The sequence below is a fragment of the Marmota marmota genome, unplaced genomic scaffold (genome assembly GCF_001458135.2).
Source record: "Marmota marmota marmota unplaced genomic scaffold, marMar, whole genome shotgun sequence".
Taxonomy (NCBI): domain Eukaryota; kingdom Metazoa; phylum Chordata; class Mammalia; order Rodentia; family Sciuridae; genus Marmota; species Marmota marmota.
Window position 1 is genome coordinate 5,415,720 of NW_026000076.1, and position 23,213 is coordinate 5,438,932.

At 44.3% G+C, this 23,213-nt stretch overlaps 2 protein-coding genes and 1 long non-coding RNA gene across 3 annotated transcripts in view; 2 read left to right on the plus strand and 1 right to left on the minus strand.

Moving 5' to 3' along the window:
- Gclm (glutamate-cysteine ligase modifier subunit) overlaps window positions 1–23,213 on the plus strand; it is a 262,266-nt gene that overhangs the window by 180,194 nt on the left and 58,859 nt on the right. The window lies entirely within an intron of this gene.
- LOC107155049 (retinal-specific phospholipid-transporting ATPase ABCA4) lies at window positions 789–22,421 on the plus strand. Its single transcript, XM_048814417.1, has 13 exons — window positions 789–994; window positions 1,096–1,170; window positions 1,431–1,600; window positions 3,409–3,586; window positions 7,648–7,763; window positions 8,757–8,904; window positions 11,765–11,888; window positions 12,261–12,390; window positions 15,315–15,435; window positions 15,895–15,957; window positions 16,432–16,538; window positions 17,633–17,774; window positions 21,038–22,421. Exons 1-13 carry the CDS (start codon window positions 977–979, stop codon window positions 21,209–21,211), a joined length of 1,566 nt encoding a protein of 521 aa, XP_048670374.1. The 5' UTR covers window positions 789–976; the 3' UTR covers window positions 21,212–22,421.
- LOC125620123 lies at window positions 12,399–17,741 on the minus strand. Its single transcript, XR_007351701.1, has 3 exons — window positions 17,611–17,741; window positions 15,872–15,965; window positions 12,399–12,530 (listed from the first exon to the last, which is right to left on the minus strand). It is a non-coding gene; the product is annotated as an uncharacterized LOC125620123 (long non-coding RNA).

Genomic DNA, 23,213 nt, shown 5'->3' on the forward strand with positions numbered 1-23,213 from the left:
CCTGCCTCTGCCTCCCAAGCCTCTGGGATTACAGGTGTGTGCAACTGTGTCTGACCCATTGAAGAGTTTTAAACCAGAGAGTGACACATTCAGTTTGATCACTTGAGACAGAGCAGTATGGAGGATGGAGCCAAAGACCAGGATCCCAGTTAAGAAGTTAGCAAGAGGCAGGCTGGTGGGTGCTGCCGAAGCTGTGGCGGGCTAACAGGCATTAAGACAGGAACAGCAGTGCTTGGCCCCATTTAGATAAAGTGCATGCAGTGGAACCACAAATACATGAAGGACAAACGTGGGGGTGGAGGAGAGTCAGGAAAACATCAAAGAGGGAAGAGAGAGAGTTAAAAGGCAAGTTGGAATTGGCCAGATGCTCAGAAAAAGAAAACAGCCGGGGAAGCAAGGCAGGGAGACCCAAGGGAGACCCAGACCTTTTGGAGCTCTGGAAGAGATTCAGCATGGCTGGAACACATCCCTCAAGGGAAGCTCTGAGGAGCGCTGAAGTTGGAGAATAGCAGAAGCCAACCTCAGAAGGGCCCTATATCAAGGGTGAGATCCAGCCTTCACCTTGGAGCAGCAATGGGGAAGAGCTAACAGTTGGTTTATAACTGGGTGTGATGACACATGCCCACAGTGGAGCATTCAGGATGCTGAGGCAGGAGGATGTCTTGAGCCTGGGAGTTAGAGGCCTGCCTCGACAACATAGTGATACCCTGTCTCAAAAAAAAAAAAAAAAAAACAGAAACAAAAACATTAGTTTGCAAAGGGACGCAGTGTTGCTTGCTAGTCCAGAAAATACCCCCTGAAGTACGCATTTTCCTACAGAAGCTGGGAGAGTCACAAGGAGGTATGAGGTTCCTTGCATGGATCTGAGGATTCCTTGTTGCCTTGTAGATATGGAGGAATTTCCATTGGAGGAAAACTCCCAGTGCTCCTCATCACTGGGGAAGATCTTGTTGGTTTTTTAAGTGAACTTGGCCAGATGATGAACGTGAGCGGGGTATGTAAACAGATTGGAGATTTGAAATAGAAATTATCATGAGTGTCACAGACAAACAAAATAAAACAGAACCCTCTTGCTTGTTTTTTATGGTTATCTAGGGTCCTATCACCAGAGAGGCCTCTAAAGAAATGTCTGATTTCCTTAAATATCTTGAAACTGAAGACAATATTAAGGTACTGGACCTGTGTAATATGCCATAGAGGTAGAAAATCATGTGATGTGAATCTGTTATTTTATTGTTGTTTTTCCAGCATAATTAAATTCCATCCTTCCTCTTGCTGAAATCTTATGGAATGTCTCCCAGCTGCCAAACCCTGCCTCATCCTCACCTTCTTTTTCCTGTTGCTAATTCTGCTTTAAGCAGCCCTTGTTAGTGCCAGTCTCGGGTGTCAGGTTGTGGCACAGCCTAACAAAGGCCACCTCTGCCCTCTAGGTGTGGTTTAACAACAAAGGCTGGCATGCCCTGGTCAGCTTTTTGAATGTGGCCCACAATGCCATCTTGCGGGCCAGTCTGCACAAGGACAGGAATCCTGAGGACCATGGAATCACCGTCATAAGCCAGCCACTGAACCTCACAAAGGAGCAGCTCTCTGAGATCACAGTGTAAGCCACCGTGGCCCCCAGCCTCACAACTTTTTGGTCACCTCCTCTACTCTTTGGATTTTCACAATCATGAAGGGCAGGGCTGGATGGCAATGTAAATGCTTCATGGACCAAACTGCTTGGCCATGCTTTCTCCTCCATATTTATTTGGAAAGTAGACTTGTATTTCACTCCATTCCCTTTGGGCTTTTGATAACAAGTTGCTCCTGCAGTCTACCCAGATGTTCTCCTTGCCAGCATGCAAAATGATTGCCAGAGGCTGAGAAGGCTCAGTGAACCTCTCCTCTCCCAGGCATGATCATCCAAGACTCTGCTAATTCCCTCAGGTGGTCATACTTTGGAGCTGTCGACATATCTGTCTTGTTCAAGCTTAGGCTCTGAGGCACAGCTGCACTTGGTAAAAACATCCACCTTGTGCACTGTGCCCTATTTGCTCTTTCTGAGAACTATGTGCAGGAGGAATTTCTGGGACTGTCTTTATTAGTGCACACTTCTCCTGGGAAGTTCATTTAACTACCCAGTATACCCTGAGTACTGCTGAACATGCCCAGAGTGTCTGCTAATTCTTGGGCCTTGATGCCTTTCTCTGGACACTCCCTGGGTTCTGAACTGTCCTATGTTAAATTCTCACTCAGCCCAAGTTTCCATACCTCCTGCCAAGCTGTTCAAATATAGATTTTGAAAGAATAGTTTTCTGTGATTATAAAATAATATGTGTTCATTAAATAAAATTTAGATAATAAAGTTTTAAGAACTTATCATCTATAACCCTACCTAATTTAAGGTATTGCCTGTAAGCATTTTTGAGCTCCCATCCGGTCATGGTTCTATGTGGTATATAGGGCTCTTATCAAGTCAGGTTGTGATTTTGGCACATGGTGCCTTTGTGTACAGATGCTCCTCTCTGCAGGTGGGCACAGCTCTGCACAGGGACTGTGGCTTGTACATAAAGTTCAGGCTGGGTTTCACCCCCTTAGCCAGATGCCTTCTATTTGGTCCAGGAAAGGGTGAATAGAGCCTAGCTCCTGTATAGCTTGCCTGTTCTCTTTTGACTTGTTTACATTATGAACATTTCCCCAAAATGTGATTGAACACAATAATTTATTTCTTTTGTTAAAAAGCCATATAACTGTCCATATAAAAACTCAAGAGATTATACACATAAATTATTTGTGCTAACAAGAGTTTTGTAGTATATAAGATTAATACAAATTTTGATTTCTATAACCATAAATAGTATTAAAACATAATAAAGGGCTGTGGCTGTGGCTCAGCGGTAGCACACTTGCCTGGCATGTGTGAGGCACTGGGTTCGATTCTCAGCACCATGTATAAATAAATAAAGGTCTATCAACAACTAAAAAAAATTTTTTTTAAAAACATAATAAAAAGAAGGGTTGGGCTGGGGATGTGGCTCAAGCAGTAGCGTGCTGGCCTGGCATGTGCGTGGCACTGGGTTTGATCCTCAGCACCACATTAAAAAAATAAAGATGTTGTGTCCACCGAAAAACTAAAAAAAATAAAATAAAAAAATTCTCTCTCTCTCTGTCTCAAAAAAAAAATGGTGGGGGGGTTGTCTAGAAATGCTCACATGATGAAACAGAAAGGCAGCCTACAAATATCCCTTTAACCTTGACCCAGACTGATTAAGACAGTTCAGGGGAATGACAAGCTTCAGGCTGGGGACTGGGAGTCTGGAGGCCATTACCTGGGTTGGGTAAGGACTGCCAGTGCCTGCCGTGCATCTTCTCCTGTTTATGCTCCTGTTTCTTCACCTTTCTCTCCCTGTATCTCTCGTCCTGCTGCAGGCTGACCACATCAGTGGATGCTGTCGTTGCCATCTGTGTGATTTTTGCCATGTCCTTTGTCCCAGCCAGCTTTGTCCTCTACTTGATTCAGGAAAGGATGAATAAAGCCAAGCACCTCCAGTTTGTCAGTGGAGTGAGTGCCATCACCTACTGGATGACCAACTTCCTCTGGGACATTGTAAGTGTCAGGCCTTCCCTCACCTTCTTGGGCCCAAGGTGGCACTCAAGTGTGCTCTGACAGAAGAGATACTACATGGAGGGGTTCTTGCACTGTCCCGGCTGCTGGAAGGTGCTCAGCTAATGGCTTTGTGTGCTACTGTCCCTTGACATCATCTTAGAAAGGCTTTGGATCCCAGAGCTGAGGAAGGCTGTGAATCACAAATTCACAACTATGGACTGAGGGCTCTGTGTCCTGCACTAAGGGGTTTTCTGACCCAGTCACTGCACTTCAGGCAGGAGTCTGGCTTTCCCCAAAATAGTTTGGATGTGGGAATGGACCAAGGGGTTCTTCACCCAAAATCTCCTTCTTAAATCCCACCTCATTCCCAAAAACTCCAAAGTAGAACTTCCTTAGAGGTTCACCAGATGAATATAGGATGCCCAGTTAAATCTGAATTTCAAACAAACAATAAGTAAAGTTTTAGTGTAAGTATATCCCACTTTAAATATTGCATAGGACATATTTATACTAAAAAAACTAGTGGCCATTTATCTGAAATTCAAGCTTATTGAGCATTTGGTATCTTTATTTGCAAATCTGGAAACTCTACCCAGGAGCTTTATTTTGCTTCCCCAAAGTTACCAGACAGACCTTCACTATATCAGATTAGCCACCACTTTAGGGAAAATAAGAAAAAATTATCAGAGCAACAATGGACTACCACATTGCTTACAACCAAGGTTTCTGGGAACAGGAAGGAATTAGAATGGGGTACTTTATGACAGGCCACATGGTCAGAACTTATTGGTAGCAAAGGCCTAGTTATAATATAGCAAGGATCATTGTGACACCAACCAGGGGCTGGGGTGTAGCCCAGTTGTAGAACACCTGCTTTGCATGTACAAGGTCCCGAGTTCAATCCCCAATACAGCAAAAAAAGGAGAGACAGAAAACAACAACTCATCTCTTCTGGGTGTCCTCAGTAATATGAGGACACATTTGATTCATCTCAGCATCCTAAGACCACTGGGAGCTCCACCAGATGACACATCAACTGGTAGAGGCCAGAAGTAGCATCTTGTAGAGGACAGTACAAGTGACCCTCTCTGTGGCTTTTGACAATAATACTGAAAATTAGGATTCCTGAAGACATGATTTCTTTAATCTGACTCAACTAATTAAGCAGCTCTCACTTAACATTCAAAGCTAGAAATTTTCAGTAGTGTTTAAATTCTTTCCTTTCTTTTCCATCTGCGTGAAAAAAAACACAAGCGCATAGGAACTCAGAAGCTGCAGGCTTCTCTTTGGGCAGAGGTTACAGTGGCCCTGAGATTTTAACATGAAAGGATCCAGGCTCTCCTGCCCTGAGAAGCTACTTATTAAAGTGCTGAGATATACATATATATATTTTCACTTTTAAAAGATGAGGAATACCATTTGCACTTGGAGTTGACCTATGTGTGTGTGTCTACAGAGAGAGGACTCGGCCTATAGAAAGATACAGCTAGAAGGACACAGTGGCCATCTGGAGTGGAAGCCATACTGACAACGTAGACCCTAGTCCATCTGTTGAAGGGTTAGAAGAGAGAAGATAGTGCACTGGGTATGGTGTTGGCAGGCTTCCTGATGCTTTAGAATTTTAAAGCTGGCCTGGAATCTGAATCTCAGAATCTGTAGTGCTGAATTTCAGAAATCTGTTACCAGCAGCCAGGCCAGAGAGCCTTCCTGGATTCCACCTGGCTGGATCTAGCCACCTTCCCACATAAGAAATAGGCAAATGATGGAAAAAGTAAATATGAATTGTATGCAGTTTGATCAAGCTGGAGAGAAGAAGCTGTATAAAATTCAAACAGAAAAAAAAAAAAAGAGTTGCATAAAATTTGCTTTTTCTTTTTTTATTATTTGCCTACTTCTCATGTGGGCAGATCCAGGCAGGTTTCCTGGCTGAACTGCCAGATAACAGAATCACCCTCATTAGCCAGTGGTAAAAAGAAAAAAAACACGCCTGGGGGTCATCGTCAAATGAACAATTATTGTTTATATCAGTCACTTAGCACATCTGTGGTGTTTTAAATCCTATCTTTTTATATGTGTCATCTCCTTTTCTTTTAAATGTTGAAAAGAAATGTAAGGCTTATGTAAAAATGTCAAGTACAGTGTAAAACTTTTATCTGGGTCATTTGGGAGCAACTTCTTTACAAGATTCTCCCCCCACTTCTCTCTCTCTTTCTGACACACACACACACACACACACACACACCAGCATCTTCAATATTTATCTCCTGCAAATCAGGACTTGCCCCCTTCAACCACTGCACAACTGTCAACTTCAGGAAACCAGTGCTGGGGCACCACTGCCACCTGTTTCTTGGACCCCACTCAAGTTTTACCAATTGCACCAATGACATCTTTTTTAGACAAGGACCTAGCTCAGAATTTTGCCTTGCATTTGGTTGTCCTGTCTCTTTAGTCTCCATTAGCCTGGTACAGTTAGTTTCTCTTTTTTCCTTAATACTCGTGGTCTTAGTCCTTTTGAAGATTACAGGCCATTTCTTTTGCAGAACATCTTTTAATCTGGGTTTGCCTGAGCCTTCCCTGTGAGGCAGAGTGTCCCAGGCAGCAGTGTCATGAAATGGAAGCTGGGTTCTTTTTGCATCTTATCAGCTTGCTTCTGGTTTAAGTTGTCCTATTACTGAGGATGTTTACCTTTTCACTTAAGAAGGTGTCTACTGTCAGAACTACTCTCCACTGTCAGAACTATTCTCTTTCTCTTTATAATTGATAAAAATTTTGAGAAGTACTTTGAATATGTGAAAATATCCTGTTTGTTGTCAAACTTTCCATTTGTTCATTTACTTATTTATATATAATTGTATGTAGTCATGGGTCCTGTGTTAATTGATGGATTATAACTCCATACCATCATTACTTAGCTTAATATGAAGATTGTCTCAAGTGTGGCAGGGAAAGCTCCTTCAAGCTGGCCTCTGTGCCTTCTTCACTATGTCTACATCCTCCTTGAGCACTTCACTGCTCCCTGGCACCACAAGATGCTCCAAGCTTACCCTGTCCTTCGGCCACCCCTTCCCAGAACCAACCATCTCCCCAAAGGGCCCTGGTTCATTTCAGGGGAAAGTGGCCCTCAGAGACCAAGATCTGAGTGCCAGATTTGTTCACTGCCACTAAAGTGTCATTGGAACCAGGTCTTCTCAGTAGATAGACCCAGGGAAGATACGTTATATATGTCCACAGCCATCCACATACTTACATCTGTATACCTCAGTCTCTGCACACTAAGCTCTATGCTCACCAAAACCTTTAGCTCCAGTCCAACACCAGAGGCTCATTCTAGTTTTCTGTCTCTGCATTTATAACTCCCTTCTCCAAGAGTGAGAAACTGGCTTTTATCACCCCAAATCATTTACCTATCAGAGTTTATTACCTGTAAGTAACAAGTAAGTGCCCCATTTCTACCACCACCCCTCCCTGCATGGATACCCCCTCTCCCTGCTTTTGCTGCTCTGTGGAGCTCCTCTTCCTTCAGTCCTGGCTCTAATACTCCACACCAGCTCAGCCCCCTGGAAGAACACCTTCCTTCCCCTTGGGGCTCAAGCACTCTCCCTGGAACCCTCTGTGGGTGCCCTCCTCACCCTCCTCTGGTTTTCATCCTGTTTGAGACCTAACCCTACCACGAGTGCCCACCTTCCTGTGTCTGACCTAATGGCTTCAGGACTGCATTTTTTTAAAAGGGTGTCATCATCTATTTGAGCTTTGTGAGATCAATGACTATTTTTTAAGTTTTTCTGAATTCTAGAGATGTGCTTAGAAAGTAGCATCAGTGGGGCTTCGTGACTAATTAGAAAGAGTGACAGATCCAGTTGGATGTTACAATTAATTCATCTCATAGATACAGACTGAAGGTCCCTGGGGGAAGGAGACAGCAGGAAGACTAGGAACTGTTTAGACAGATGAAGTCAACCCCAGACCCTAAGATCTGGAGGAGCCTGGTCCCATCCCTCATTGTACAGACCATGAAACAGGTCCTAGTTGTTCATGACTTGCTATCTTCTCTGTTCAAGATGAATTATGCAGTGAGTGCAGGACTGGTGGTAGGCATCTTCGTGGGGTTTCAGAAGAAAGCCTACACATCCCCAAGCAATCTTCCTGCCCTTATTGCTCTGCTCATGCTGTATGGGTAAGTCATTTGGGCTCCTAACTAATGGCACCAAAGGGAAGCCAGGGGTGGGGTGGGACTTCCAGCAGTGGTAGATGCACAGGGTTAGTGTCCAGTCCCTAGCAGGGTCTGCATCTGCTAATCAGGAATCTGGCTTCTGTTTCTGACTTTTCCAATAGAGGTATTTCTAAGGCCAGTCCATTTAGGGACATTGGTAAGGGATCCACATAGTCTGACTCTTCTTCCACTCCCACTGTGGCCTTGTCTGGAGTCTGGGAATTGGTCACTCCCCAGTTCCTCCACAACCCTGAGTCATCTATGGCCACTTTGCCCATCTCTGTGCTTCCATCTGTACTGCCCAGGGGTTCTTTTCACATAATAGAAAACTCCAGCTGGAAAGCTGCTCCTGAGTCAGGCTAGAGGGTGACAGAGATTCAAGTCCAGCTGGTTGTAGAGCCCATCATGCAACTTTATATCCCAGGCCTACCTCTTTCTGTGGGTGTAACTATGGACAAGTAAACAACCCATGTGGGGCCCAGTTTCCTCATCTGAAAAATGGAAATAATGATCCCTGCCCTTCCTATGTGGGCCAGTAAAATCTTACCAGAGCAATGGTTTCCATTCATCTCTCTTGGAAAAGGGGAATTCAGAAGCCAGGGAACTATGAACGGTGATGATGAGCTGCTGGGGACCTTCAGCTTTGCTTTGCTGATCCAGACTAGAGCCAGAAGCACTGCAGGGTGAAGAACCCTCCTGTGTATTGTGTTTCACAAAATACACACACAGCCACTGTTATTTGCTCCTCACATGACCCATGAGATGGTCAGGATGGGCCTTATGATCTTCATTTAAAGATGAGGCATAGAACTTAGGGATGGAGCATCTCTTTTTTTCCCCCTGGGACTCTGGCCATTCAAATGTGTCACCTCACACATGAGGGGAGTACATCCTATCTAGGTACAGCTGATAGGATGACAATTGGAACACTTCCCATGGTATTGCCATTTCACACAGATGGGCGGTCATTCCCATGATGTACCCAGCATCCTTCCTGTTTGACGTCCCCAGCACAGCCTATGTGGCTTTGTCTTGTGCTAATCTATTCATCGGCATCAACAGCAGTGCCATCACCTTCATCTTGGAATTATTTGAGAGTAACCGGGTGAGTGTGACTTTCTTGGCATCTTTATTTGATTAAGAGTATACTATTTGATTAAGAGTATATTGCGTACTAGAGAGTATGCAATGGCCAAGCAGAGCCATGGGCAAGCACTGCATGTGCAGATGCTCAGTGCTTAGACCAGCATTGTTGTCTTCTTTCCCTCCCAGCATGCCTTTCTTCTTGCTGATCTGCATGCTCTGAATGTTGCATTTTCTAAGCCTATTCTGCAAGCTATAAATGACTGCTAAGACCCTGACTTTTTAGATTTTCATATCCCTTTCAAGAAAGTTTCCTCTGGGACTGTGAGTGTTAGGTTTGTTAAGTTTCCTACACACACACACACACACACACACACACTGACTCTGGTAGGTATCACATTTAGGTGATTTCAAAATGTAAAAGGAACAAAAGACATATAATGAAAAAATCTCCTTTCTACCCCTGTTTCTGATTCACCCAGTTTCCTTCTCCAGAGGAAACCTTATTCAAGTTTCTAATGTGTTCTAGAGACATAAAGTAAATATATAAATATTCTTTCTCCCACTTCTTATGCAAATTATAACATATACCATGTACTGTCCTGCACCTGTTAATCCCTAGGACAGGATTAGGAAATCATGGTCCTGAATGACTCAAATGTTTTGAGCTACGAAGTCCACTTGTCCTGTCCATACCCTCTGACTTTCCCTTCCAGAAAGAAATGGCCAGCTGAATCCTAAAAGAAGTGGCAGTAGCTACAAGGCTGCCTTTACTCCACACTCCTACCTGCTCTGTCTGAGTCCTTTCATGGCTGTCCTCAGAGCATTCAGGTTTGCTGGTGTCCCTGTATCCTCAGGCACTTCGATAGCCCTTCCTTTCCTCATGAATTCTTCACAGTCCAAGGGGTGGGCACCAGCCAGCATATCTGCACTGTGCCCTTGCTGGGAAAACAGAGGGTAAGTCTGTGCTGAGGCCCTAAGCTAACCTCCCATGACCTCCTAAGAGCCACTTTCCCCCAGACCTAGTGAGGTTTTCTGTGGCTACTGAGCCAGGAATTAACCCACCTGTGCCATTAATAATAGAAATATGGCAGATCACAAACCAGAGGGACATGGATAAGAACACAGAGCTAGAAGAGGGCCTGCATACCTGGTGGATGAAAATGCTGCTCATCAGAGCTGTTTTTGCCACAGGCTCACAGCCCACTGTCTTAAGAGGGTGTGTTATTTCAGAATAATTAAATAGCAAGCTAAAAGGAACTCAGAACATTCTCCCTCCTGCAGTCATATTCAGCCACATATTGAGCACTTAGCCATTTACTAAGCACTCTTCTTCCCATAAAAGCTGCTTACTTGATCAATAAATGCTACAGAAATTTCCAGTATCCCACATGAGGCTCTTAGGGTAGCTGCTATCATTGCTTAGTTGGGAGGCATTTACTAGGTGAACACCATGTGACAGATATGTGAATGGAAACAAGTGTGACTCACTCATCCTATGCCCAGGAGTTCCTGTTCCAGCAAGGAAACAAGCTGCACATCAAAGTTAGCAACTGACAAAAGCCATGATATATGGTAGTCCATAATACAGTGTTCGAGAGAACATCAAAGGAGCAAGAAATGTAAAAGACTACAGATCAGAGTGGGCCAGAGAGCTGGGCTGCAGGGATTAGAAGCATCTTATGGGGGATTTTCAACTTGAATCAGGCCTGGAGTAAGTAGAATAGTATTAGCCTATTTAATGAATCATAAAGTACCTACAATGAGCTAACCATTGTACAAGGTATTTAGGGAACCAAGGTATTTAAGTGGAGAAAGTAGGTGCATTAAAAAAAGAAATAATCCCAGGAATGTGGTAAGAGAGGAAAGGATAGTTAACCCAGGAATCAGAGGAAGCCTAAGAGAGAGGGGACTGCTTGAGTGACTCTCTAAAGAAGGGTAGGGATCTTGTCAGAGAGCACAAGGGAAAAGAACATCCTTTCCTGCTAAGAACTATAGGTGTCAGAAATTGCAAATGCCACTGGGCCTGGTGGCACAAGCATGTAATTCTAGTCACTTGGGAATCTGAGGCAGGAAGATCCCAAGTTTGAGGTCAGTCTGTCCATACACGTCTCAAAATAAAAAATACAAAGGTCTGGGGATATAGCTGAGTGGTAGAATGCCCCTAGATTCAATCCCCAGTACAGAGGAAGAGAGGGAGAGAGGGAGGAGAGAGAGGGAGAGAGAGAGGGGGAGAAGGAGAGAAAGGGAGGAGAGAGGGAGAGAGGGGAGGGAGGGAGGAGGAGAAGAGAAGAGAAGAGAAAGGGAGGGAGGGAGGGAGGGAGGGAGACCCCAGTCACACTCCTAGCAGCTGCTGCATCTTCTGGCAACAGGCATCTTGGAGGACTCCCACACATGGCAAAGAAAGTCTTCAGAAGAGCTGCCCAAAGAGACAGCATCAGGGCCGCTGCTTCTCCATGGATTATTGCTGTAGTCCATGGAGTCATGGAGGGTTAATTAAGGAAAGCAATGTGCATGTTCTTTACAGTTAGCCCCAGTGCCCACATAGCACTGAGCACAATAAATATTCAGAAAATGCTGCTGGGCTAGGTATCAGTTCCTACCCACAAGAATGACACAGGGAGCCCCAGGCATTGATTAGTCACGAATTTATTATTACTTCCGTGGCCTAGTCCTGAGGCACCTCCAGTAAGTACTTCAGGATGTCTACATCAAACCCTCTGCATCCTGCCTGACCAATCCCTCCTGTGGCCAGTCTAGCTGGAAGTCCTTTTCCTGCAGACCTCCTCTGCTCCCACCCTGAGAGGGCATCCCAGCCCACCTGCTCAGGACAGGGTAGGCAGCATCAGCCCTTATATCTAACAGTTGTCCTTCTGTTTCAGACGCTACTCAGGTTCAACGCCATGCTGAGGAAGCTGCTCATTATCTTCCCCCACTTCTGCCTGGGCCGGGGCCTCATTGACCTGGCCCTGAGTCAGGCTGTGACAGACGTCTATGCCCGGTTTGGTGGGTGGCATTCAAGGTCCATGGAGCACAGGCCCTGGATCCATTGAGGCAGAGAGGATTGCAGGATACAATCATATCTGTACCCTGGGCTGGGGTGGAAAGGCACTGTGTTGGCTTGGGTTTATTCTGCCACCCAGGAGGGATTAGGGTGCCTCTGTTCTCATGGCTCAGGAGTCACAGGAGGGGCAGAGGGCAGGTTTTTACTCTCTCCCTCTTTGACTTGAAAGCCAAGATGAGACTCATGTTTGGCTCTTAATCCCTTGCATGAGGCCTGGTCCAGTTGGGCCTATTGTAGCCAGGTTTTTAGGGGGTACCTGGGGCAGCTGACACAGACTCAAACCCTATTGATGTTCAGTGGCCTCAAATCTCCAGGTGAGGAGCACTCCCCAAATCCATTCCAGTGGGACCTGATTGGGAAGAACCTGATTGCCATGGCAGCAGAAGGGGTGGTGTACTTCCTCTTGAACCTCCTCGTCCAGAAACACTTCTTCTTCACCAGATGGTATGCCCTTGCTGCACCTGGGGGTTCCAGCGGGCAGCTCAGTGTGTCTTGGACTGAAATTCATACTGATATGGTCATTTCTTTCCTCAGGAGTCCCACTCCATGATGATTTTTTTTACATTCTCAAGGCCCGGCTTATTCTAAATAACACAGGAAGAGATGGGTTAAAATAGGCATATTAGAATTGAAGCCAAGTCTCAACTTTAAACTATTTAAAATAGATGTCACTAGTTTTAATTCTTTATTTTAATCTTCTCATTTAATTACCACATACTCATTTGAAATTAGACAATAGCATTGCAAATAACAATGGTTAAAAAAGCATCCAAAGAATTAGGAAATAATTTTGAGAAAACACAAAGTATACCCTTTTGCTAATTAGAAATTTGAGTGGGGTTACCATAGGACAGAGAGAATATGGGGAGTAATATAGGGGCTACGTGCCCCATGAGTGCAGCCAGGAGCCTGTGAAGGGTGAGGGGCAATGATTCACCCTCCCTCCCTGGATGCTGGATAATAGCTGCTAACTCTAACTTTACCAGGACTTCTTAATGGCTGGGTCAACTGACCACGGCCCCAACCCAGCTCAGCCCATCTTCCCTAGGCTCTTCCCCCAGGCCTTGCCAGCTCCTACCTCATTTTGAGCAGCAACCCAGGTTCCTCTGTAATCCGGACCTTTACTGGCTTTGCAATCACTGGGCCCTCCCTAACAAAATTTCCTGACAGTGTTTTGTTTCTTTTTCTTCTCTCTTTTTTTTTTTTTTGTACTGGGGATTAAACCCAGGGACACTTGATCATTGAGCTACCTCCCCAGTTCTTTTCTTTTTTATTTTGAGAAAGGTCTCACTATATTGCTGAGGCTGGCCTCAAACTTACCATCCTCCTGCCTTAGCCTCCTGAGTTGCTAGGATTACAGGTGTGTATCACTACACCTGGCCAGTGTTTTGTTTCTTAATATTTCCTCTCTCAGACTAATTCTAGTCACATGTAAATAAAGATTCCAAGTTTGGACTTGCCTTTTTTTTTTTTTTTTTTGGTATCAGGGATTGATGATTGATTTTTTGTACAGGGGTGCCTAACCACTGAACCACATATCCAGTCCTGTTTTATATTTTATTAGAGATAGCATCTCACTAAGTTGCTTAGGGCCTTGCTAAGTAGCTGATGCTGGGTTTGAGCCAGCTAAGGCTGGCTCCATCCTCCTGCCTCAGCCTCCCAAGTCACTGGGATTACTGGTGTCACCATACCCGGCCATTGGACTTGCTCTTTTGTGTATTTTTTAAGGTTTTGACCCATAGGAAATTGATTCATTGCAAATTAATCTGTTGTTCTACTCACAGGGTCATAAGGATTGAAAGAAATAATGGGTCAAACACTTTTGATAAATCATGATCAGGAATTGGTTCTACTTACGGGACACAGTGTGAAGAATTGTTCTTGGGATCCTCAGCCCTTGAAGACCTCTCTACTGCTTTGGCCACATCTTTTTTTTTTTTTTTTTTTTTTTTNCTGAGCCCCAGCCCAGCCTTTGGCCACATCTTTTAAAGGCCTTTGTGATGAGTGAGAAGGGGTGGAGAAGAGGGTTATTCAGCCAAATAAGCCATTACCATCACACTCTGAGGACAGCACAGTTGAGTGGGTCCTGCCTGCCTTAGATCCTAAGGAGGACCAAAAAGGCATGTCACAGCCTCTGGTTTCCAGCCACACCCATATTAAGAAGGAGCCAGGGAGGGGAGAAAGGAAGGGTGCTCTTGTCAAGGATAGGGCCCACACAAAGATACAGAAGCCCCAGAAAGTAATGGTGCATGAAATGGTAGGAGTTCAGATTAGCTGTGAAAGGTGAAGTGGGACAGGAGATGAATCTGGAGGGGCACAGATCTGTCATGAAATACCCTCTCATCTTAATGACTTGGGACTCAAGCCTGAGGGCAACACACAACCCTGGGGGGTGTTTAAATCAGAGAAGTGATGTGATCTTACCAGGACTTAGAGCAGGGGGACCAGACAGAAGGCCATATTGGTATTCAGGTAAGAACCATGGTGACCTGGATAGAAATGGTGGCATCAGGAGATGGAGAAAAATAGGTTGATTGGATAAATAGCAGGAAGATTTTTAGACAAAACTTGGTGATGGGCTAGATATAGCCAGTGAGCGAAAAAATGGGGGGACTAGAGGCCTTGGTAGTCAGGGAGAATTTCAGAGAAGAAGCTATGCCTTTAAGGATGGGGGGATTCCTTTAGCACAGCAGGAGGAAGAGAATATGTGAAAGGTAGCAAAGGCCAGCATGAGCTAGGGACCAGGGGCAGGCGCCAGTAGTATAGAAGAGTGAGTGCAAGAGATGATCAGGTGGGAAGGGCCGGGGGGCCTGAGCACAGGGCTCTGATATTCCAACTGGGAAATCTGGTTTTAGCCTATAGCTGATGGAGAATGATGGAAGGTTTGGTGGCATGGGATGACCAGATGACAGCAGTTTTTAAGAGGTTGAGTTTCATAGTGGGTGGAAGAACATAGAAAGCTTGGTAGACAGCAACTAAGCTTCATTGAGTTGTTGACATAGAAAAAAATGTCTTAGTAATAAGTTTCTAGGTCCTGCGTCTTTACTCTGTGCCAGGCACTGTGCTGAGCTCATCTTCACTAAACTGTATGAGATAGAGTCTTCTCTCCATCCTGTGGTTGGAGGAGGAAAGGTTCAGAAAGGTCCATGACCTGCCAAAGGTCCAGCATGAACTGGATCCTGGAGCTGACTCTGGATGTGAACATTCAACCTCTCTGTCTGTGCCTACCTCCTGTTAGGAGCACTTTTTAGAATAAAAGCCCTAGAGGATGGAAGTCCAGGGGAAGCAGAAGTGAGGGAACTGGAGAAAAGGTCAGGTGCCAAGGACTCCACACACCCAGCCCAATCCTGTCCTCTTCCTTCCCCTAGGATTGCTGAGCCCCCCAAGGAGCCTATTGTTGATGAAGATGATGATGTGGCTGAAGAGAGACAAAGAATTACTAGTGGTGGAGATAAAACTGATATCTTAAGGCTAAATCAACTCACCAAGGTAAAGAAAAAGGCATAGGCATGTTGCTTAGGAGGTGCTACTAGTTGGACCTCAGATGGCACAACGTTGTCATGTTCCTTCTCTAGAGCAAGTGATCTGCTTCTTCAAGCACTCTGTTTTCCTAATATGTGGCATCATCATCATCTCTGTGTTATAACTTGTCTTCCAAGAGCATCTAGGTACATGCTTTGACCCTGCTATTCCCCTTGGATATTGATACAGAACCTCAGTGAGAGCTCCTTCAGCTGACCATCACTGATCTTTCTCCATTCCATTTCTGCACAGCATGGGTCAGCTTCACAATTCTCAGAGCTTACAGCTGCTCTGTGAACACCCAAGTCAATCCATAACCTTTGAGCATTGATGGTTTTCTCCCAAACTAACCTTTCTCTGCTTGCTCTTGCTCTCCCTGCTCTAACCCTGTCTCAGTCCTCACCTCAGCTTCTCTGGATCTTGCAGGTTTATTCAGGCTCCTCCAGCCCAGCAGTGGACAGGCTATGTGTTGGAATCCGACCTGGTGAGGTAGGTATCTGCAGACCAACATGAAAATGCTTCAGAAAATCAGTATATGCAAGACTCCTCCCCTCTGAAGCAGAGCTACCCAATAGGAATTTAACAAGAGCCACATATGTGAATTTTAATTTTCTAATAATTACATTAAAAAATAAAAGCATATAAAACTAATTTAATAATATTTTTAATTTTGCTCAATATGTCTAGTGTTATCATTTCAACATGAAATTAATATAAAGTATCGATGAGCTATTTTGCATATTTTTTCATTCTAAGCCTTTAAAATCCAGAGTATTTTACACATAGGGCCAATGTCCATTGGGACTAGGTGTATTTTGTGTCAGTAGCCACATGTGGCTAGTAGCCTCTGTACTGGCAGTCTAGGTCTCAAATGCCTCCCCCAGATCACACACCGACACTGGAGCCTGACATTCCAGGCCCTCTTATTCTGCTGTGCAAGGCCAGCTCTGTTTTTTCTCCTAGTGCTTTGGTCTCCTGGGAGTGAATGGTGCAGGCAAAACAACCACATTCAAGATGCTCACAGGGGACACCACAGTGACATCAGGCGATGCCACTATAGCAGGCAAGAGGTGAGTGCCCCTGCCCCTTTCTGCCTCAGGGTGTAGCTCACAGGCCACATCCCTGATCCAACATAGGGAAGGTGATCTTCAGACCCTATGTCAGGACGACTCTGTAACCTAGAAAGATCATTGCAGAGGAAGGGGCCTCCCAGAGAGCATGGTCCTAAAAGTACATGAGAGATCCACTGAAAAATGGAAATGAATTGTGATTGTTAAGAGTGCTATTAGCACAGGTTCTTAGAAAGTTCTAGGAAGCAATAAGTCAGTGATCCTTCATTTCTCTGGGGTCATTAACTTTTGAGCACCTAATAAACCCTGCACCCTCTTCCTACAAAAGATTACACCAGCAGGGTGGTGGCGCATGCCTATAATCCCAGCAGTTTGGGAGGCTGAGACAGATCAAGAGTTCAAAGCCAGCCTCAGCAAAAGTAAGGCACTAAGCAACTCAGTGAGTTGCTTAGTGAAAATGTTTCATAAAATCTAAAATAAAAATACAAAATAGGGCTGGGGATGTGGCTCAGTGTTCGAGTGCCCCTGAGTTCAATCCCTGGTACTAAAAAATACAAAAGAATACACCAGCACCTCCCATGACCTCTCTCCACACATTTTTGCAAAAAGTTTCAGGGAATTTACTGAACCCTGAAGCATGTTCATAACCCTGCTGGAGCCCCTGGATCCCAAGTTCAGAATTACCATGATGAAGTGTCCTTTCTCTAGGTTGTTTCTAGATAGGGACTTGTTAAAGGACTCTTGGGAGCCCTAGGTCTGCAATGACTGTGTGCTGATGCTTGGCTTTGCCACACCAAAGAGTATAAAGGAAAAACTGGTCTGTGTCCTCAGCTTCCAGAGGGTAAATGCTGCCCTCTGCAATTTTAAACAGACTTCCTGCCTCTATGGGACAGGACAACAGATGACCTCTCACATGTTTGCCTCTTTGCTAGGTCCCTGCTTTGATTTCCAAATGTGTGCATTTGGTGTGCATTGCTAAAGCAAAGCAGGAAGAAGAGTCAGCCTACTTATCCCCCTGGGAGAAGCTTTCCAGTCCAGATCTCTAGGCATTCTCTCTATGTAGGAAACTCACCAATTGCTGTTTCTTCTTGCAGTATTTTAACCAATATTTCTGAAGTCCATCAAAATATGGGCTACTGTCCTCAGTTTGATGCAGTCGATGACCTGCTCACGGGCCGAGAACACCTCTACCTTTATGCCCGGCTTCGGGGTGTACCAGCAGAAGAAATTGAGAAGGTAATAATGGTTTGTTGTGGCCATATAAGAGTTTGGCAAACCATAAGCCTGTTTCATGGAGTATGTTAATTTAGAGATGGGAAACTAAAGCATACTATCCATTCATTTATTCATTCCAACAAATGCTCTATAGTGTCTATTGGATGCCAAGTAATGATCTAGAAGCCAGGGATAGAGCACTGAACAAAGTAGGAAAAAAAAAATTCCTACATTCATATCAAAAAAGATGTGTACACTTACCTATCAACCCAGCAGTTATACTTCTGAAAATTCACCCTGAAAATACACATCCCACAGTAAAAAAAAAAAAATGCGTATGTACAGGTTATTCATTGCATTTATAGTGCAAAATACTGGATATTACCTAAATGTTTAGGCAAAGTAGACTGGTTGATGAATTTATGGTATGCACACAACAAATCTTGTGCAGCTATTAAAAAAAAAGAATAAGGAAGATCTCTGTGAATGATGGGAGTAATTTCTAATATTGTTAAATGGAAAAAATCAAAATGCAAAAGAGAACTAATAGAATGCTACTTTTATGTAAAAAAAATAAATAAAAGATTATTTAAATGTCTGTTTACCTTCACAAATAGAACACAAAATGGGAATGGATTTGGTGATGAACAAGAGGGAGTTAAGATGGAAGAAGGGAAGGGATAATAATCCTCTGGGGGTATCTCTTTCTATAGTTTTAGCTTCTGGCAGATGTTAATATTCTACATATTCACATATAAAACTAAATCAAAAGAATGAGAAGAAGGTATAAATGGAAGGGAAAAGCACTGCATATAAACTGAAGCTAATTAAACCCAATTTTATTTCAAATAAATATCATAAGCATACAGATGTGGGAGAAGAACTAATACAACTGACGAACATAGTATTCGGCTATTCTCAGTCTTGGGCAGGGTGCAGTGAGGACAAAGAACTTCAAGTTCTGAGTTCTTTTTAGATTTTTACAGTGGCATAGAAAAAGCAATTCTGAAACCATTTTAGATGTGTTATATAGGATTAAGTAAATGGATAAATGTGTTGATGTTTTTGGAGCCAACATTCTCATCATGGAAGAAGTAACAATGCAAACACAGAAAGGGGAAAAGCAAGAAGGAGCTCTGTGGGGGTGGATTGGAGTTAGAGTTAACACTGTGAATTCATGAAATACTTACATGCTTTTATGTAAGTATATAGGTAGGCTCATGTATAGTGCACATTTACACACATATATGCTTGTGCATATTGGTGTGTTATGTGTTTATTGTCCTCTGAAAGAGCCAAGAAGGAAGAATACCCTAATAGCTGTGAGTGTATTCTGCCAAGATTTTGATCTTTATAATATTCCCTTCTAAAGGGAACCACGACTCTTCAAATAAGTAACTGATGCCAAAGCTGGAACATCTTATTGTGCTAAAAGTAGGAAGCAAAATGAAGAGACATGTCACAAGAACATAGGAGCCATCCTGAAGGGACCACCACAGACAAATATGGAACAATCTGAAAATCAAAATAATGAAATATCATGATAGGTTGTAAAACACTGGGGGCAAAGTAGGAATTTGTGTCTGATACTGTTAGATAAATAGAAGAGAAGGGAAGGATCTTGCTTACAGTCAAGTGCTGAGCACCAACTGATTAGTGTGAAGAAGTTCTGGAGTCAGAAAACGACTTTGCAATGACCATATTAAAGACCAGATTGCACAAAAATCACCAATGTATAATAAATCTAGGGGAATTTTTTTATGAGAGAGGATATTTACATGTTTTAAAAGAACACCTGCACAGATAGCTTTTTGGTTGCAAGGGGTGGAGAGCAATTCATAATCGAAAAATTAGGCAACATATTAACTGAGTGATCAAAATTAATGTTATCTACAAGAGACAGGTGGACATCTCATGCCCCAAACAGGATACCCAAGGGACACAACTTCACTCATATGGAATCCTTACTAGAAATGTGTAATCTGAATCTTATCATGAGGAAATATCAAACAAACTCCAAAGAAGGAACATTCCATTTTTAAAAAATATTCTTTTAAAATATCAAAGACATACAGACAAAGAAAGGCTGTGGAAATGTTCCTGTAACAGGAGGCTAAAGAGATATAAAGAGTGAATTACAGACAATAGACTGCATCATGTGCTGAAGCAAGGTGTGGGGGAGTGGGGTGACATGAAGAACATTATTGGGACAGTTGATAAAACTGAACTATGAACAAGTAGATTAGATAAATATCATGACAGTGTTAATTTACTGACCTTGATAACCAAACTACAATTGTGTAAGAGAATATCCCTACTCTTAGGAATTATGCATGGAAGTACTTAGAAATGAAGGTCCATGACTTATCCTCAAACAGGTCAGGAAAAATAAGTGTGTGTGTATGTGTATGTGTGTGTGTGTGCGTGCGTGCGTGCGTGTGTGTGTGTTTGTATGAGAAAGAGGGGGAGCTGATGAATGTTCTTTGTATTTCTTTTATTTTTACACATTTTTAAAAGTTTGAAACTATTTGCAAGTGAAAATTCAAAAATGGAGCTTATAGTCTAGCAGGAGGGACAATTGATAAATCAGTGAAGTATCCATACCAGGCAGAGTACAACAAATGCAGAAGGCAGAGCATGGTGCGATCATCTCCATCAACTTTCTTAGTTTTTTCCTCTGTGCAAATGTGCACGTGTATATACCTCTATCATGGTTCCCTGTAGAACTCCCTCAAAACACTGCTGTCATTCTGTTTAATTTCTATTGTCTGTCCTTGCTCCCCATCTGTGAGCACAGCATGATGGTTGTGTTTACCATTGTTCTCTAGTGCCTAGCACAGTGCCTGACATAGTGAGTGCTCTGTAAGTATGCATTAACTGCACAAAACTTTAGGTGTGACTCTGTTGAGGGGTGGAACCAGTGGGTCTTGGACCCACCATCTTCTCAAAGAGACCTTAGGATTCTTCCTTTTCCAATAGCCACAGTCTAGGACATGGTAAGAAATGGTCTCTCTATCTTTGTAAGGCCTAAGTTCATTTCCCTAAGTTCACTCCCTTGATGAGTGTTGAGCTGCCCAAGACACACTGGTATCAAAGGTACAGAGTGGAAAGGAGACTCTGTCTGCTCCTGAAGCATGTGCCAGAGGACAGGAGCCAGCAGGTAACCCTAACTGGGTCTGTCATCCTGGACGGGTGGGATCTGCGAACGGGAAACTTTGAACTATGGAGGTCTGCCGTGTGCCCATGTTCCTCCTCTCCAGATGGGTTTTCATTCTCTTCTTTAGGTTGCAAACTGGAGCATCCAGAGCCTGGGCCTGTCTCTCTATGCTGATCGTTTGGTGGGCACATACAGTGGGGGCAATAAGCGGAAGCTCTCCACAGCCATGGCACTCATTGGCTGCCCACCACTGGTGTTGCTGGTGAGGGCATCGCAACCGGAAGTTGGGGGGCAACCCTAAGAGCCAAGCAAGTCAGCATCTCTCTGGTCGGGGAAATGTGTCCCAGGTCCTGTGGCAGTTTGTTTTCATCTGGATTGCACCCTGCACGGTTCCTTTTGAGCCATCAGCCCAGTGTTTGGTTTGCAGCTTTCAGGCATGGTCTGATTAGGAGTTGCTGGGAAGTCTCTCCAGGGCCACAGCTCACCATGGGGAAGTTCTGTCCCCTCTGGGGAATGTTGGTGTCTGGTTGGAAATTACTTCAGCATGAGGAGGTCTGTGTGGGATACCTGTGGACAGACATGTTGATCTGGATCCAAGGCTCCCATGACTCTCCCCAGAGCTGGAGCAGGCCCAGGGCCTTGCAGTCTGAGGTTCATGAGGGCATGGGTCACAGGACATGGAGGGAGCCAAAGAGTTACCTGGGTTATCTTCCTCTCCTTACACACTTGTAGTTTTGTGTTGTCCATTTTGGTGGGGTTTTTTGTTTGTTTGTTTTGTTTATTTTGGCCTTTTTAAAGGATAATGCCGCAGTCTGGCTGGGCACAAATAACCGAGCCACCACAAAGCCACAGCAACTACTTTATTCCCCAATTCTCACCGGCACTGCACACACACTACTCGGGAACACACTCCTTCCACCGGGCAGATTTCCAAGGCAGATTCCCGGAGCCTCCCTACTCCCGGAGCAGGGTCCATATACAACTCAATCAATCCAGCATCACAGCAATTATATACAGCTTAACTCAAATCATCATCTCAATGGTTCGCTGGCATCACCTTTCAACCATTCCCTCTGGCAATATGCCAGGCTCATTCTGACTCGGCTGTGGCTCTCAACAGATAATTCTACCATTGCCTATATCAACTGTAACCTACTCTCAGGTTGAAGGAATCTAGAGGTGTACATCATGTTTCTTTACTCTGATTCACCTCCAGCCTTCCAAGTGCTGCACCCAGGTGCCCTTCTCCCATCTTGCTGAGCTGGGAAACCGCTGAGAAAGTATCTGTCAGCTCATCCTTCTCAGCCAGGCTGCTCAAAGGGAGTCAGCTGGCAGAGGCTGCAGTGACCCAAAAAGGCCAACTCCAAGTCCACATGCCCCGCTCTCTCTCCCACCCCACAGGATGAGCCCACCACCGGAATGGATCCTCAGGCGCGACGCATGCTGTGGAACACCATCGTGAGCATCCTCAGAGAAGGGAGAGCCGTGGTCCTCACCTCTCACAGGCAAGAGATGCCCAGGGTGGGGAAGGTGGGTGGGAGTCCCTGCCTACTGCCTCACCTCCTCTCTCCTGTACTACAGCATGGAGGAGTGTGAGGCGCTGTGTACCCGGCTAGCCATCATGGTGAAGGGCACCTTTCAGTGTCTGGGCACCATTCAGCACCTCAAGTACAAGTAAGCAAGCTGGGGTGGGGGGGGTGGCTCCTTTTTGCTACCTTTTGTGGGGTTGAATCAGGCCCTGTGTTCTCTATGGATGCTTGGGAGAATCCTGCTGCCTCTCATCCCACCTGCTAGTGGTAGCTGGGCCTGGTGCCCCCGAGGCAAATGCAGAAAGCATTGTGCTGATAAGTTCCTCTGTATTGGGCTAATTGCTTGTGGTTAAAACACTGATTCAATGTCACCTCACTTATCCTAACAGGTCCACTCTGGTCTTTATCATGAGAGGCCACAACCAATATAAGAATGATTAGGATACCAAACAACTTGGAAACCAGATTTCTTCTCTAGACTATTATATGCTTTTAAGTTTGAAAAATGACCATAAGCTACTAAGAATGCCAGTAGTCTTGATTAGAATTATCCTGTACCCATAAATTGTTGTAAATAATTCCTTATTCACAGTTTGTGTGCTGAAACTAACAACCAGTTAAAACAAGATTATCATTATATTGCCAGGTTCCCTTGCATTCTGACATGCCTTCTAACCTGGGAAAGAGTGGGTTTACAGTTGTGGATTTTATTTAACACACTTATCAAGAGCCCAGAATCTAAAATCATCAGCTAGTTGATAAAAGGGACATCAC

Bases quoted from the DNA above. Each gene is read 5' to 3' on its own strand.
- LOC107155049 (XM_048814417.1), top strand. The intron at 12,391-15,314 runs GTATGCCCTTGC...TCCTTCCCCTAG, and splicing joins CACTTCTTCTTCACCAGATG to GATTGCTGAGCCCCCCAAGG. The intron at 16,539-17,632 runs GTGAGTGCCCCT...TTCTTCTTGCAG, and splicing joins GCCACTATAGCAGGCAAGAG to TATTTTAACCAATATTTCTG.